Source organism: Sceloporus occidentalis, unplaced genomic scaffold (genome assembly GCF_023333645.1).
Source record: "Sceloporus occidentalis isolate IW3139 unplaced genomic scaffold, rSceOcc1.0.p SCAF_75, whole genome shotgun sequence".
In the NCBI taxonomy this organism is placed as follows: domain Eukaryota; kingdom Metazoa; phylum Chordata; class Lepidosauria; order Squamata; family Phrynosomatidae; genus Sceloporus; species Sceloporus occidentalis.
In genome coordinates this window covers 2,540,001-2,554,668 of record NW_028317055.1, presented here as the reverse complement: position 1 = coordinate 2,554,668, position 14,668 = coordinate 2,540,001, and the positions used below count along the sequence as shown (strand labels likewise).

General features: G+C 35.9%; 1 protein-coding gene across 9 annotated transcripts in view; it reads right to left on the bottom strand.

The window, feature by feature from the left end:
- LOC149285889 (teneurin-2-like) overlaps positions 1-14,668 on the bottom strand; it is a 771,075-nt gene that overhangs the window by 147,513 nt on the left and 608,894 nt on the right. For 4 of the 9 annotated variants that reach the window (XM_089494760.1, XM_089494761.1, XM_089494762.1 and 1 more), the window contains one exon: positions 6,295-6,306. The exons of the other annotated variants lie outside the window; for them this stretch is intronic. In XM_089494760.1, the coding sequence (XP_089350886.1) occupies positions 6,295-6,306 (12 nt within the window). The remainder of the gene's footprint in view (positions 1-6,294; positions 6,307-14,668) is intronic. 9 annotated transcript variants of the gene reach the window in all.

Below are 14,668 nucleotides of genomic sequence, written 5' to 3'. Positions count from 1 at the left end.
ATTTTGTTTATGGCACTGTGACTGCTTTTGGTTCAAATGCAAATCCTCTTCATTTTGATTTGTCATTACAGTCAAACCCACATCACAATTAGTGAAGTAACTGTATATAAAGATTAAGCATATCATGTCTGCATCGGAGAATGTGATGTACAAGAAAAATGGTTCATTATTGTTTTTACCAGTGATTTTCTCTGTCATCTCGATAATTAAGTCAAAGTAATGTTCCATGCTTTGCATTCAAAAATGAAAATTAATGAGTTTTAATATAAAGTACTAAGCATGTTTTTTTTTTGTTTTTTTTTACAAAAATATTCTTTTGATATCATTCATATTTAATGACCAAAGATGAAAAGAAAGATAGCAATACATGTACTTAGATGACCGAGCACTGCTTTTTCAGTAAAATTACCATTATTTAAAATGTTTTTAATGGATAAGTGGATAGTCTTTCTTGGATAAAAAGGTCTATGCTATATACTTTGTGGCAGTCGTACGGATGCATGGAATAAACTCTGATTGATTTTGATTGTTACCAGGGTGCATTGAGCAATTGGTCCAGGGGCCTGCTGCTCCAAGGGGTCCTGCAGCAATTGCTCCAGGACCTGACACAGGTCCATACGATTCACCTATATCACAAAGAGACAATCTGATCCTGCAACGTGCTGCAATCATTCTCCCTCACTGACACTGCGTGTCCGGAAATGCAGAAAGCAGACAAAAAAAGGGAGAAAAAAGAGTTTGCTAAAGGAAGGAAATCCAGAGATGGTCCAGGGCCAAAATAACCTTAATCTGGCCTTGATTGTTACACTTGTACAGCTTTTCTTAAACTTGACAAGTCTAGAAAATAGTGAAGAAGAGCAAAATAAAAAGATATTTTTTAGGGCATCATCAGGGTATTGAAATATTTAAAAAATCTGTAGAATCCTAACATTGTTGTGGATCACCTGCTTGTAATATTCAATATTTAATATTCTAATACCTTTACAGATGTTTTTCCTGTTAAAAATCTTTTCACAAATGTCTAAAAGATACTGAACGGCAGTTGTTAAAAAAGCTTATTTGAAGCACACAAACATCATTTCACGGAGAGTTTCAGATCTCTGAAGCACAGACATAAAGGTGACCACAACTGCCTACTTGCTGTTTCTTGCATATTTCACCATTTTAACTACATGTCTCTCACCACTAAGTTGCAAGTTATATTGGTTTGTTGAGGATTGTGAAATTTCCCATTGCAGTTTGCTGCTAGAGCTTTAAGGTTTATTTAATACGCTATGTATTTAAAACTTATTTGTTGTTACTTTGATTTTTGTATATATTCTAACACCCAGATCACTCATCATACCTGGGAACTCTCCGGGTTTGAGCCAAGTCTGGGGCTTAACCCCATGTTAGCTTACCTAGGTTAACATTATTATATAATAAAATAATATATATTGTAAGAACAACATGTATACATCTATTCTATGATGCAAAAAAATGTTTTCTAGGAAAATGTGTTAGAAGAAACCAAAATGTCTTCAAAGATAGAACTGTGAAAATTCCTATAGCTCAAACCCTTTATACTCCGTCTCTCTTGGCAATAGTGACCAGGGTCTCATTAATCTGCTGAACCTAATGTCCTATTGATTGACCTAAACATGATTTAAAGGCTTGTGATTGACAGAAGCTGACATATGCTATGAGACTGCATTTTCTTTTTCCATTCCCTCATGTCTGTATACCTTACTATGTGCACAATACAGTGCATTTGAAGAAGAAGCTTTCCCTGTATTGACAATAGCCAACATAGGCACATATTTTGAGATGCTTCAGAGTAAGTAGGGACGATACTTGCCTGTAACCTGATGTGACAATGTTAATATCGATTTCGGGTATAATTCTCATTCCATATATCTACATACAATATCTGCAGACCAGCAGCTGCAGAGGGCACTGCATGTTGCTTACCCATGCAAAATATACAGGTCTCGATGCAGACCTGTTACTGGAAAACTGACATTATTCCAAAGAAGTTCACCTACTTTGAGTTTTTTAGATTTTTGTCAATTAAAAAAACTTATATAATGCACCACAACCAAATACAATTACACAGTGTCAAGTCTTATTTATTAAGATAACATAAATACATAAATATACTGCCACTTATAAGGTATGTTTAAACATAACTTTGAAATCTGATTAGAAGCATTAAAACATCTACTAGAACCACACCTGGATTAATTGGCAGATGCCTGTTATATTTGTATACTTCTTGGCAGGGCTACATAAACAAAATAAACAAATAAAAATAAATCCTTGCTCAGCACCCACTACACACTGTAGTATGTCTTACTACACTTGGGCAGTTTGTCTGCTTACCAATGTAAATAAATACAAATGTCTGTCAGCGTCTTCTGCCTGCTCTGCTCATAAACCACTCCTCCATTGCTCTAGGCTTAGCCTGGTCTTAAAAGCCCTTAATAGGCCACAGGTGGCCCCAATCAATTTGCCAGGTACCAGAGTCACAGTCCTAAGAAAATATGCAGTGGACTTTTCAGTACACAGAAACCATGTTAGTGGAATGGTCCGAAAAAGAGAAAATATCCAGTGAGCAGCAGTTGTGTGGACAAAAATGCCTTGTTGATGTCAGAGGTCAGAGTAGAATGGGCAGACTGTTTCAAGATGACAGAAAGGCAACAGTAACTCAAATAACCACTTGTTACAACTAAGGTATGCAGAATACCATCGCTGAACGCACAACATATCAAACCTTGAACCAGATGGGCTACAGCAGCAGAAAACCATCCCGACTGCCACTCCTTTCAGCTAAGAACAGGAAACTGAGACTACAATTAGCACAGGCTCTCCAAAATTGGACAATGGAAGTCTGGAAGAACATTGCCTGGTCTGATGGCAGGGTCAGACTTTGGCGTAAACAACATGAAAGCATGGATCCATCCTGCCTTGTATCAACAGTTCAGGCTACTGGTGGTGGTGTAATAGTGGGGGACATTTTCTTGGCACACTTTGGGCCCCTTAGTACCAATTGAGCATTGTTTAATCGCTACAGCCTACCTGAGTATTGTTGCTGACCATGTCCATCCCTTTATGACTACAGTTTACCCATCTTCTGATGGATACTTCCAGCAGGATAATGCCCCATTTCACAAACCTCACATCATCTCAAACTGGTTTCTTGAACATGACAATGAGTTTACTGCACTCCAATGGCCTTGACAGTCACCAGATCTCAATACAACAGAGCACCTTTGGGATCTGGTGGAACAGGAGATTCACATCATGGATCTGCAGACCACAAATCTGCAGTAACTGCGTGATGCCATCATGTCCATATGGACCAAAATCTCTGAGGAATGTTTCCAGTACCTTGTAGAAAGTATTGCTAGTTCTGAAGGCAAAAGGGGGTCCAACCGTGTACGGGCAAGGTGTACCCAATAAAGTGGTTAGTGAGTTTATGTATATATACATACACTAACCACTTTAAGGTTCAAAGGTTTTTGTTTTCATAGCAAATAAGGGGATTTCTAGCTGTAACATGCTTGTAAAAGGTTTTCTAATGATCAGTTAGTCTTTTAAACTTAAATGTGGATTGGGGAACACAATGTGCCATTGGAACACAGGAGTGATGGCTGCTGATAAGGGTCCCCTGTACGCCTATGAAGATATTCCATTAAAAATCATCCGTTTCCAGCTACAACAGCCATTTGCTGACAAAATGGACAAAATTAGCTTTTTGCCCAAAAACAAAGAAAATTTCTAAATGACCCCAAACGTTTGAATGGTAGTGTATGTATATGCTTAATGTGTATCTGATTGTGATCCATTACAGCAGTACTCTAGATTTTACTTATGATAGGGTAACCATTTCCCAGCATTGTAAATACTCTGCACTATTGATATATGCTGCTTCCCTAGGGCTCCGGGTAAGCATTTGCAATCTCTAGATAAGGAAGTGGTGCCTGGTCATGCCCACTCCCTACCCAAGTTCTACCCACTACCGTCTTCTTTCTGCCCATTCCCAAATACTATTTGCTGACTTCCTACCCTGTTTAAAGTCTAACTCGGGCTAGTCCCAACCATTAACTGCTGCCACATCTCCATCTCCATCTCCATCCTTTGTAACTTTTCAGGTATAATTATATATAACATATGAACAAATGATGTATGCCAGCAGGCACACAACCAAACATTATCTTTTTAAAGTTCTGCACCCAATTTTGAATAGGGGCATACAACAGGCAATAGCTAAGATGAATACCCCAAATTCCCAAACCATAATGACTTTATAGAAAACAACAAATTTACGACAAATGAAACTGGGTACTAATTACGGATCTATTTACATTTTTGATTTCTTTGCAAAAAATCATACCAGACACAGCATGCTTTAGCAAATAAACACCACAAACAAAGAGAACCTTAGAGGATATTATAAAGAATGATTATGTGCATTACACTTATATTCTAATGATACTTTTGAAAATGAATACCAATAATTGAAAAACCAAATATACTTACTACGCAATGTGGTGCATTAACCCAAAGAGATATTGCTTTTTCCTTACACTATATTTGTATTTATGAATGCAATATCTGGTGTCTGTGTTTAACATTCTCTAAAAACAGATAATAATGAAGCTATTTAGTTAAAATAATCCTAGTGAAAATAATTATAGGTGTTCATTTTCCCCTGTGAATATCTAAGTATATAAGTAAATTGCTCTTAATTCTTTATGATTAAATACCAGAATAGAAATATTTTGAGCCACTTATGAGACAAAATAGGCTATTGTTTTTTTCATAATTGTGCTAGTTTTATTAATTCATGAGAGATAACAAAATGGCAAGGAAAATTTGCCAAAAAGAAGAAGGCATTGACAGTATCAAAACAATTTGGATTGCTTATAGTACTGCAAAATTTATCACAAAAAACCCCCCAAAAAGGATTAAAAAAAGAAAACGTGTAATTAAAAGTGGCTTCTGTTCCAGTTTCTTTATTTCATATTCTTCCATTACTTCTTTCTGTGTAGAGTTTTCTATATAAAATAGCAAAACAGATAGAACTCATGGACTTTGAATAAGTAGTCGATGTGGCACTTTGTTATCTTATCTGCAGCCAGGTTATGTAGTACCATACAAACTTCGAGGAATACTTAGAGCTATAATACACTTTAGTAAATTGTATCCATCTTAGTAACATATACTCTAATCATACTCCAGGAATATGTTCTGTGAGCTCCTAGGCACAAAAACTAAATCTCATTTTAAATGGAAAATTAAGATGTAGCTCCTAAAGGGACTGTGTATGAGTGAAAATTGGCGGGAACATGCTTCAAGATAGGCATTGGATCCTGTAAAATAGGTGAAGCATAGGAATGAGTGGGAAGATTACAGGCATCATTGGACGTGCATCTCCCACCCACATTTCAGATGTGGGTACATGCAGTGATGTCTCCCGGCCTTGGCAGACTATGCCCAGGACTAGGGTGACTCGGGGGTGTCGGGCCTAGGTCACCCCAAAGTTAAATAGAACAATTGGTTCAGAACATGCTTGTGATTTATTGACCTTTTTCCTCAAAGTGCCAGGGCTAATATTGCCTTTTTAGTCTAGTCTTGTCGGTAAACCCAAAATTGTAGTTGTATGGTATGTACAAAGGGGTTTCCACACCTGGAAACATCTGCAGGACCCACATGTCCCCCATGTAATGTGTCATGGCAGCGTTATGATATTAGTTATATCATTATAATTAAGTGTGAGTGGTACTAAGGGGACTTTTTTTATCATTACTTCTGGTCTAGGGCAGACAGATAATTATTTTTAAACCTTGGCCACCAGAACTAAGTCACGTACACGCTAGGAGTATGGTGCGCTCATGACACAGTGGGCCTTCCTAATCTTGTTATTCTAATATAATCCTAACTCAGATTGTTTAATAACCTGCTAATTTATATGTATGCTAGTAGGGCATGCATGGCTCTATGTACTTTTCAGTCTGTTTCTATTTTAACTGTGTTGGCACTTGAGCGGCCATAATTGAATACAATGTGTGAGCAGACCACAGATTGTTTATACATCGTTTTGGTCTGAGAGGCACAAATACACAAAGTGATCAAAATACCCAGGGTGACAGTTAGTTATTGTAATAGCTTAAGACAGGAGGCACAGCTGTTGGCTTTTTGTTAATCCACAAAATTGAGGATGGTAACATCCAAATTTAAAGGTGCAGAATAACGGTCTTTCTAGATCAGATAATACTTCGGCATTATAGAACGAAATAGGAACACCTCCACAAATGGGTGAATCTTCAAAAATATATAAATAGTATACAATACCCTACAGATCTTGCTGCTCCCGTAGATTAACACTCCTCACAAGTGTTATTAGAAACGGTATATAGACAAACAACCGGGGCGCATAGATATGTGGGAAAAAAAATATAAAACAAATATAGTGTAATAAATTTTAACAGAAAATTAAAATTTTACTATTAATTGCACTCACAAGTGTACTTGAAAGTGATTGCTCATCAAAAAACCAGACTCTTTTCTGTCTTGGAATTTCTGTGATGAAGATAGGAAACGAAATAGTGCAGTAAAAATTGGTGTTTCTTTAATAAATAAAGGTAAAAAACTTACAAACGGATGGGCATAACAAATGAGTTATGCATAAAAGCAGTGTGAGGATGTCCTTCACAAAAGTGGAAATATCAGAGTTTATCGATGATTATAAAGTCTCTCAACGCGTTTCGCCGACTTCAATGTCGGCTTCCTCAGGAGAAATTCAAAAGACAATATCCTCTCCTGAGGAAGCCGACATTGAAGTCGGCGAAACGCGTTGAGAGACTTTATAATCATCGATATTCGGACTTTATAAGGACCATTTCCACTTTTGTGAAGGACATCCTCACACTGCTTTAATGCATAACTCATTTGTTATGCCCATCCGTTTGTAAGTTTTTTACCTTTATTTATTAAAGAAACACCAATTTTTACTGCACTATTTCGCTTCCTATCTTCATCACAGAAACTCCAAGACAGAAAAGAGTCTGGTTTTTTGATGAGCAATCACTTTCAAGTACACTTGTGAGTGCAATTAATATTAAAATTTTAATTTATTACACTATATTTGTTTTATATTTTTTTTCCCACATATCAATACTTCGGCATTAAGCAGAGTTCTACGTGTTACAACTCAGCCATGCAACATAATTGCTATTATTGCAGCAATATAAATTAAAGTTGAAAATATGTTCACCATTTTTCTAAATGCCAGCTAGTTATTTTTTGCCTGCAGTGTACATGTGCAATTATGGTCTGGTGTCACAATATATGCTCATCTCGAGAAGTCTCAGCAATTACTGGCTTTTGGGATTGGAGACTGGCTTCTCTTTAGTCCCTTCATTACCCTATAGACATACAGGTATATCCACAAAATCTTCTTTGTTTAATGCCTTTTTTCAAATTTTATACTAACTCAATATACTTGAAAATTGTGGGATTAAGGATGACTACCTACAAATGATTTTATAGCAAATGTGCTATACTTTCATTATATCTTTCATAACAGTGTTGCAATATATATATATATATGTTGAGACTGAACGTCCTTTAAAGCTTTGTTTGTCCGAGATCTTTAAGAACCACTTGTCTTCTAGGGTAAAATAAAAGCCAATTCCAGATCCGGCTAAAATTGAAGTATTTATTTTCTTCAAATCTGCAGCAAAACCAAAATACAATATAAACAAAATAAATCCTTGATCATCTGAGCATTAACTAAACACACGGTTTTGTTTCCTCTCTAGGTTGCGGTGGCTTCCCCACCTTTCAACAAAACAATCAAAACCAACAAAATAAATCCAGCAAGGTTTTTGCCCAGCAGCTTTATTGGCTGGGATAAAATTTTACGTGTAAGGGCAAACTAAATTAGCCAATGTTTTATGCAGTTAATAATCTATTAATAAAAGTTTATCATATCCCTCATGCAAGACAAAATAGGAATAATATTCTTCTCCATATGCACAAACATGAGTCCAGTTGATGAACACATATGTCTAATGAGTCCAATTGTATATAGATTACCAACTACCATGCACAAATTGGTAAATTATCCATGATGACCAAGGCAATGACATAGCAAATAAAAGAAACTTCAATAAAAGAATAACACAACATAGTCTCTCACAAATGCGTCTATTATTTTGTAGATAACAGTTGCTATAAAGGTTGCTTGAAATAATCTGTTGTCTAATAGTTATGAAGTATTAACCTATGATGTTAAAATGATTACAGATAACATTATTATCTTATATGTATGTGTCTTTTTTGTGGCATGTTAGATCATTGCTATTATTTTCCACTAGGCAAGTCGTAATAACCAATTAGCTGTGTTGGGGAGCCATATTGTGAATTTGGATGATTTCCCAACATTTTGTAGACTTTCCAACACAGCTAAAATGTGAATGTGTCTTAAATGCACAATAACGATGCAGGAGATGGCTGTTTACAGCCTTAGGTTGGATAAAGACAAAGTATCATTTGGCGATGTACCCACTTTGCTCAAGTAACAGCATAGTTTTGTATGACCTTATATGAAAAATATTTAAGCGCCTTCAAATACCATCTTAAAATATCCTGAGATCCGGATGCAAGTTGGGTTTACGTTGTGCCAACAAACAACCTATTTCAACACATAATCACTTTGAAAAGCTTCGTCCAAACAACATTAGTCGGCTATGGTATTTCCCAGCATCTGTTTTGATGGTCCAACAGGACAGTCTGTTTCTGTTGGAGATGCTATCTTAATGGGCTATTTAAAGACCTGCGGGCAGAGGTACAGATTAGTGGTAAAGTACAGCAGATGCTTTTAGGAAGGGGAGAAAGTAATTTGCTTACATACATGCTGAGGGCAATTATGAACTGTTTCAGTCTAAGGTTACATTAGATTTCAGAACAATAAAGGGGTATGAAAATGTGAATAAAAATAGCTTTCTGTTTGAAAAGAAGCAAGAAGTTTTATCACTTAAACTCTGGAAAAAAATCATTATTTAAAGTTGTGCTACTTTTCATTCAGCAAAAATGTGAATAATTGGTTGCAATACATAGTACTCTTTGGCACATAGAAAGTAATGTACTCTTTGCAATGTTTCTGTGCAATATTAGTGTCAATTGAAATAGAAAATGCCCAATGTGTGTCTGCATTTTTGATTCAATGAACAGTTTTTTTCTGTTTACTGCATCATCTGTGTGTATGTGAGTGTGTGTGCATAATGCAAATATTAATAAATATTGCTAGGACAAACTTTTCACCTCTTTGGAAGAGCGTGTATCAGCACTAGTGACATATGACACAGTGTACATTATTTACGGTGCAAGATAATATATACTGCGCCTGGTGGTATTGCATATCTCATGCAGACAGAGAACAAGACTAGTGAGAATAGTGATTTATTTTTGGACTATTGAGAAAGCCTGGACAAATTGTATAACATGCTTGAAATACATTACACAAGTCACAATCTACTCAAAACCACGTTCGTAGCCATAAAGACAGCATCATAGAAAGGATGCAGCCATAGTTGCACATAAAATAAACACAAAAACATTAAAAAAAAAGCCTATGTGACGGATCAGATTCTTCAAATCAGACCCAAGTCTAATTGCCCATAATCTCTTTAGTACCCCCAATATTTAGCTCTTTCTGTTTAACTAATACAACAGAATATTTCACTTATTTGGGTTAAGATATTTCTAACAGCTCTTATTGTTTATGCCTTTTTGTGCATTATGTTTTGTGTTTTAATGCATGCAATGAACATTTCAGCTTTTGTCTTTCTACCTGCTTTAGCATTTATTCACACACTTTCTGGATCTGTGGATCTAACAGATGGTCATGCCTGGATGATAATTGAAAGTAGATCAGAGCCAAAGTGGACTGAAGAGGATACAATGCTGCAAGAACTAGTTATTCTTGAACAAGCAATAGGACGCACAGAAAACGATGACAAGGTTGATGAGGACAATATGAATAATGTAGATGATGGCATTTGTTCAAGATTGAAGCATAGAGGTTATATTGATACCACAAATGACAGCAGATGCAATGAGATGGTGGCATGTGTCCTGTTTCTCATTAGTAGAAATGTTAAATGCAGTTTATTTATGAAGTTTACACATTTGTTATTGCACTTGTTTACCATAAATGAAATATAATATCAATTGAAAAATCTGTTGTATGTTTTTAATTACACTGGGGTCTTCAAGAAAAATGAATTATATTGCCTTTCTCACAAACCTATTAGAATTAAAAGATTTTCTCTAATGCTAATTGTTCCCAAAAATGTTATGTGCTGTTATAGAATAACATTCTAGGCTGGTGAAGAGCTCTCTCTAGATAACAAATCTATCAAATTTCAGGTAGCAGTATATGCCTTAAATTCAAAATGCCAATGAAGTGGGAGCATGAGCCATATTTATAAAGAGCATTCTAGGACAAAGGTCTGAAAATCCCCATGGACGCCAATAGAGTGCTTCTGACTTTAGGTCCGGATGGGTCCTTATATACAGCATTTGGCCCTTTAAGAGTCAGAGAGATTTCTAAAGCGGTCTCCATCCCAGCTTATATTCAGATGGTTAAGGGATATTAGAAACAAAAGTCCATCTGGTTATGCAGTAAACTTCCCACTAAACTTGAAAGCTTGTTTTGAAGATAATGGAATGGCATTAACAAACTTTTGGGTTAAGTTGACCAAATAGTGTGTGTAAACTCATCTAAATAGCCATGGTTGCCTTTGTCGGTGCCATTTTAGCATGTGCTCTATCAGTGTGTGATCTACCGGCCATCTCAGCATGTGGCCGAAAATAATTCCTGAAAACGTACACAATAAAATGCATGTGTCATTGGAACAATATTTGTTTCACATGTTTCAATAACAACAAAAAACACCAAAATTGGAAAGGCCGATTGTCTATGTAGATAACTGGGAACTCTCCCATGCTCAAATAGCCCCACCGCTTCTCCAGAAGAGGGAGAACTTTGGATGGCCTATGTTGGAAACTTCCCAGGTATGTCCATGCACATCAAGAAGAAAAAACTAAAATAGTTGGCGATACATTACTAAATTTTATTCTAAAAACTCCCATGGTGATCATGACAAATTTACACCACAATACCTCTAGATACCCTTGATAAATATGGCTAATTTAAGTTAATCACTTTAGTAAAGAAGTATAGCACATCTTAAACTGGGAGCAAGCATATTATGTTGGTATTATTGAATGACAATATAGTCTTCAATTTCTATTTATTAAATAAAGAGAAATCACGCAACATAAAAACTAAAGTGTTATTACATTAAGAAATAATCAATGGTTATAAAGCTATGCAGCTAAATGTAATTTTTCAAAATATCTGGCCTCCCGAGGCACTAGAAATAATGGTTAGCCATTATGGAGCCAATGGTAGCAGTCATAACCACCTGACGCAAGGTAGCTAGGACTGTTCATGGCTTTTTCAAAAAATTGCATTTTTCACACTCTTACAAGTGTCATCTATTCAACTGAATATTTCATATCATTTACTAATACTTCTACAGAAACACATACAATAGCAAAAGCATTTGGTAACTCAGACAAATGGCATTAAATCATATTAAATGCCCTGCTATTGGAATCATAATGAATTACTAGCAGGTAGTATTGTATGTAAAGAAAACGCATTAACTTATGACCAAATAATTTGTTATTAGAGGTGGTGGAGATGCAAGGCATCAAAACATATACTGGGCTTTGTATAAAAAAAACGGATTTCTCCTGCTTTGTTTTTGTTATCCAACTTCAAAATTTATTCGGCATTTTAAAACGCATCAGCTGGTCTTTTAATAGATGATTTATCAGCATTGTGCTCTACTTTATTTTAAATCTTTTAAGTGCATAAACCTTTCCCCCACAGAAATTAAGTGCAAAAATGAGTTGCCGAGTAAAGTGTCAGTCAATCTCTTCATCAATTGCCACCTGCAGACAACAGCCGCATTTCCACTGCAACACTCTGCTTGACGTTCGAATGTCATTTAAGTGAAGGTCAATAGCACCAATTTAAAACTCTCTTTTTCAAACAAATACCAAAGCAGAGGTCGATTTGCATAACTCACACAAAAACGCAAAATGAAAGCAGACGCTATTGCTTTTGTTATCAGTAACCTCCTTTCCATTTTACGTGTCATGCATTCGGCTCCTGCTAAAGGTTTCTTTTTTATCCATGAAAGTATTGAGGCAGACTTGCCACATATACTTATATAGAACACATGTTTTGAATAATGTCTTGTACAGAAACCAGTACCCTACACAAGGTTCCGTGAAAGGCATATGTTTTTTTTACTGTAATATATTTCAAGGAAGGTTAATTTAATCCGTCTACAGTTGTTATCGGTGTCTGTTGGCAAAGAGAGGCCTAAACTATGGCCATTCCATTATCACAGCTTGTCCTGTATATAGTGTATATATAAGACATAGATTGATTTGAATTCATGTAACATTCATCTTCTAGGGTGATATATGTAATTTCTGAGACAAAAGTCAACATAGTCTTTGATCTTCTATTTGTTGTAGTCAGAAGCAAACAGGCTTTCACTTTTTCTCTGCCCATGATGGCTCTGATGCTGGGCATTAACCTCGATCTCTTGTCTTACCGTGTTTAGTGGTAGAAGAGGGAAGCTATGAGGATATTCCATATATCAATGCTGACTATAAACCTAAAATAATAGACCTGTGAAGCAAAATTATGATTTTCTTCATTGATCCTCATGGAAAAATAAGCATTATTGCCACTTTAATGTTGTAACTTAGCCTGGTAATTATACATCAGAATTCCTTTCTTTGTATCACCACTGTGTTTTCTGTAATACACATAGAAAACATTGGTATTCATTTACCATATGTAATAACTATTTACTTAAATTAATGTGCGGTAAATTCATGGAGTGCTGACGCTTAATTTAGCTTCAAGATGAAGTTATAGTTGGATCCTGCTTTCTCATCGTTTCTCATTGAGGACCTATATAAGGTTATATACACTAGAAAAATGCCCTTGTTGGGGAAAAAAATGTAAACTCTCTTGGGAGATGATATTTGTAACCCTCCACATACTCCAAAGACTCTCCCTTTGCACCAGCTGTAAAATCAATGCATTTATCTAGGAAACCATCATTATCCAGAAGAAGTAGATTGACAAAAAGATACTTAGAATTTGAGTTATCGTGAACTTCTAACTTAGTAGCAGTGTAATATCTTTTGGTGTGGAACAGAATTCTTAGCAGAGCTATAACCATCTCTCTATACAGGTAACAGGGTGTCGCTAACATCTTAATACATCCAAAATCAATGTGTGTAACAACTACTCAATGCACGGGAAAGGCTTTCCAGGTAGAGTTCAGTAGGAGACACATCTACAGTTAAAGAGAATACAGATTACAGGCCCTTAGTATAGATTGGTATTAGGCTATACTTAAAAGTTAATTTGCCATTATCCCCAAACTCTAGATTTGCAAACCACATGTATAAATAATAAAAAGAGTAATACTACAGTATGGTATTAGAAAACCAACCTATCTGTATACTACGAGAACAGCCATTTTAATCTACTGTTCTTAGGGTCTGCATAATTAGTTGAATTATCTCTATCCTCTAGTTAAATTCACGATTGTCATTGATTGGTTCAGGCTGCTTTTGCATAGATGGGATAACGAGAAAGAAGATAGTGCCAAGACAGAGAATTTAATGTCCGTTAATGATGCAACCTTTTGACACAACTCCCAGCTTCCTTGATATCTAGACGTAATGTATATATGATATCCCTACATATCCATGGACTGTAACGGAAGATGTATATACAATGTGTACTTTTCACTTAACACATTTCATTGTGTGCTAGACATTGCATGAAGAACGTACATTTAACGCATTCTTTGTCATCTGCCCATTAGAAAGAATATCTGTAAAAAAACGGTGCTCAGGATCAAGAATATTCTAATTGGATCCTTCTTCAACATAATTCCATGCATCATTGATGATGATTTCAAGGATTATATATTCTTTTTTTTTACAGCTATTGTTGTAAATAATGAAAAGTGTGCATAAAACAGCTAGGACGACAAACGCATAAAGAACAGGTGTAACTCAGATACACCATGAATCATATAGCACCTTGAGTTCTCTATGCACGGTTTCCAGAAATCACAGGTGTACGCGGCGTGGGCATGTGGAAATAAACAGTAAAACGCTATTGTAAGGTTGGGCTGACATTATCTGCCTGTAAACATTTACACTAAGAGCCCCCTGTGTGTTTTGCGTACAGTTGGCAATTTATTTTCTGCTAGTATTGTTGGAATGTGGGTGAATATTTACAAAAGGTTAATAAGGATCTGTCAGTGCTGATCGCGTATGGGAATATTTATCAACCTTTCTTCTAGTTTTAAACAATGCTGTTTAAGGTTCTAGAGTAAGACGGAGGTGTGAAGGGCGCATATTAATTACAGCTTTAAGATATGTATGAAGGTTAAGATATGTTCTGATGAAAGAACTTTTCCCAATCACGCCATTACTTTTGTACTGACACACATATTTTGGGTAGTTGATTGAGAACGGTTGGTGGTATGAACGCTGCCATCATGGG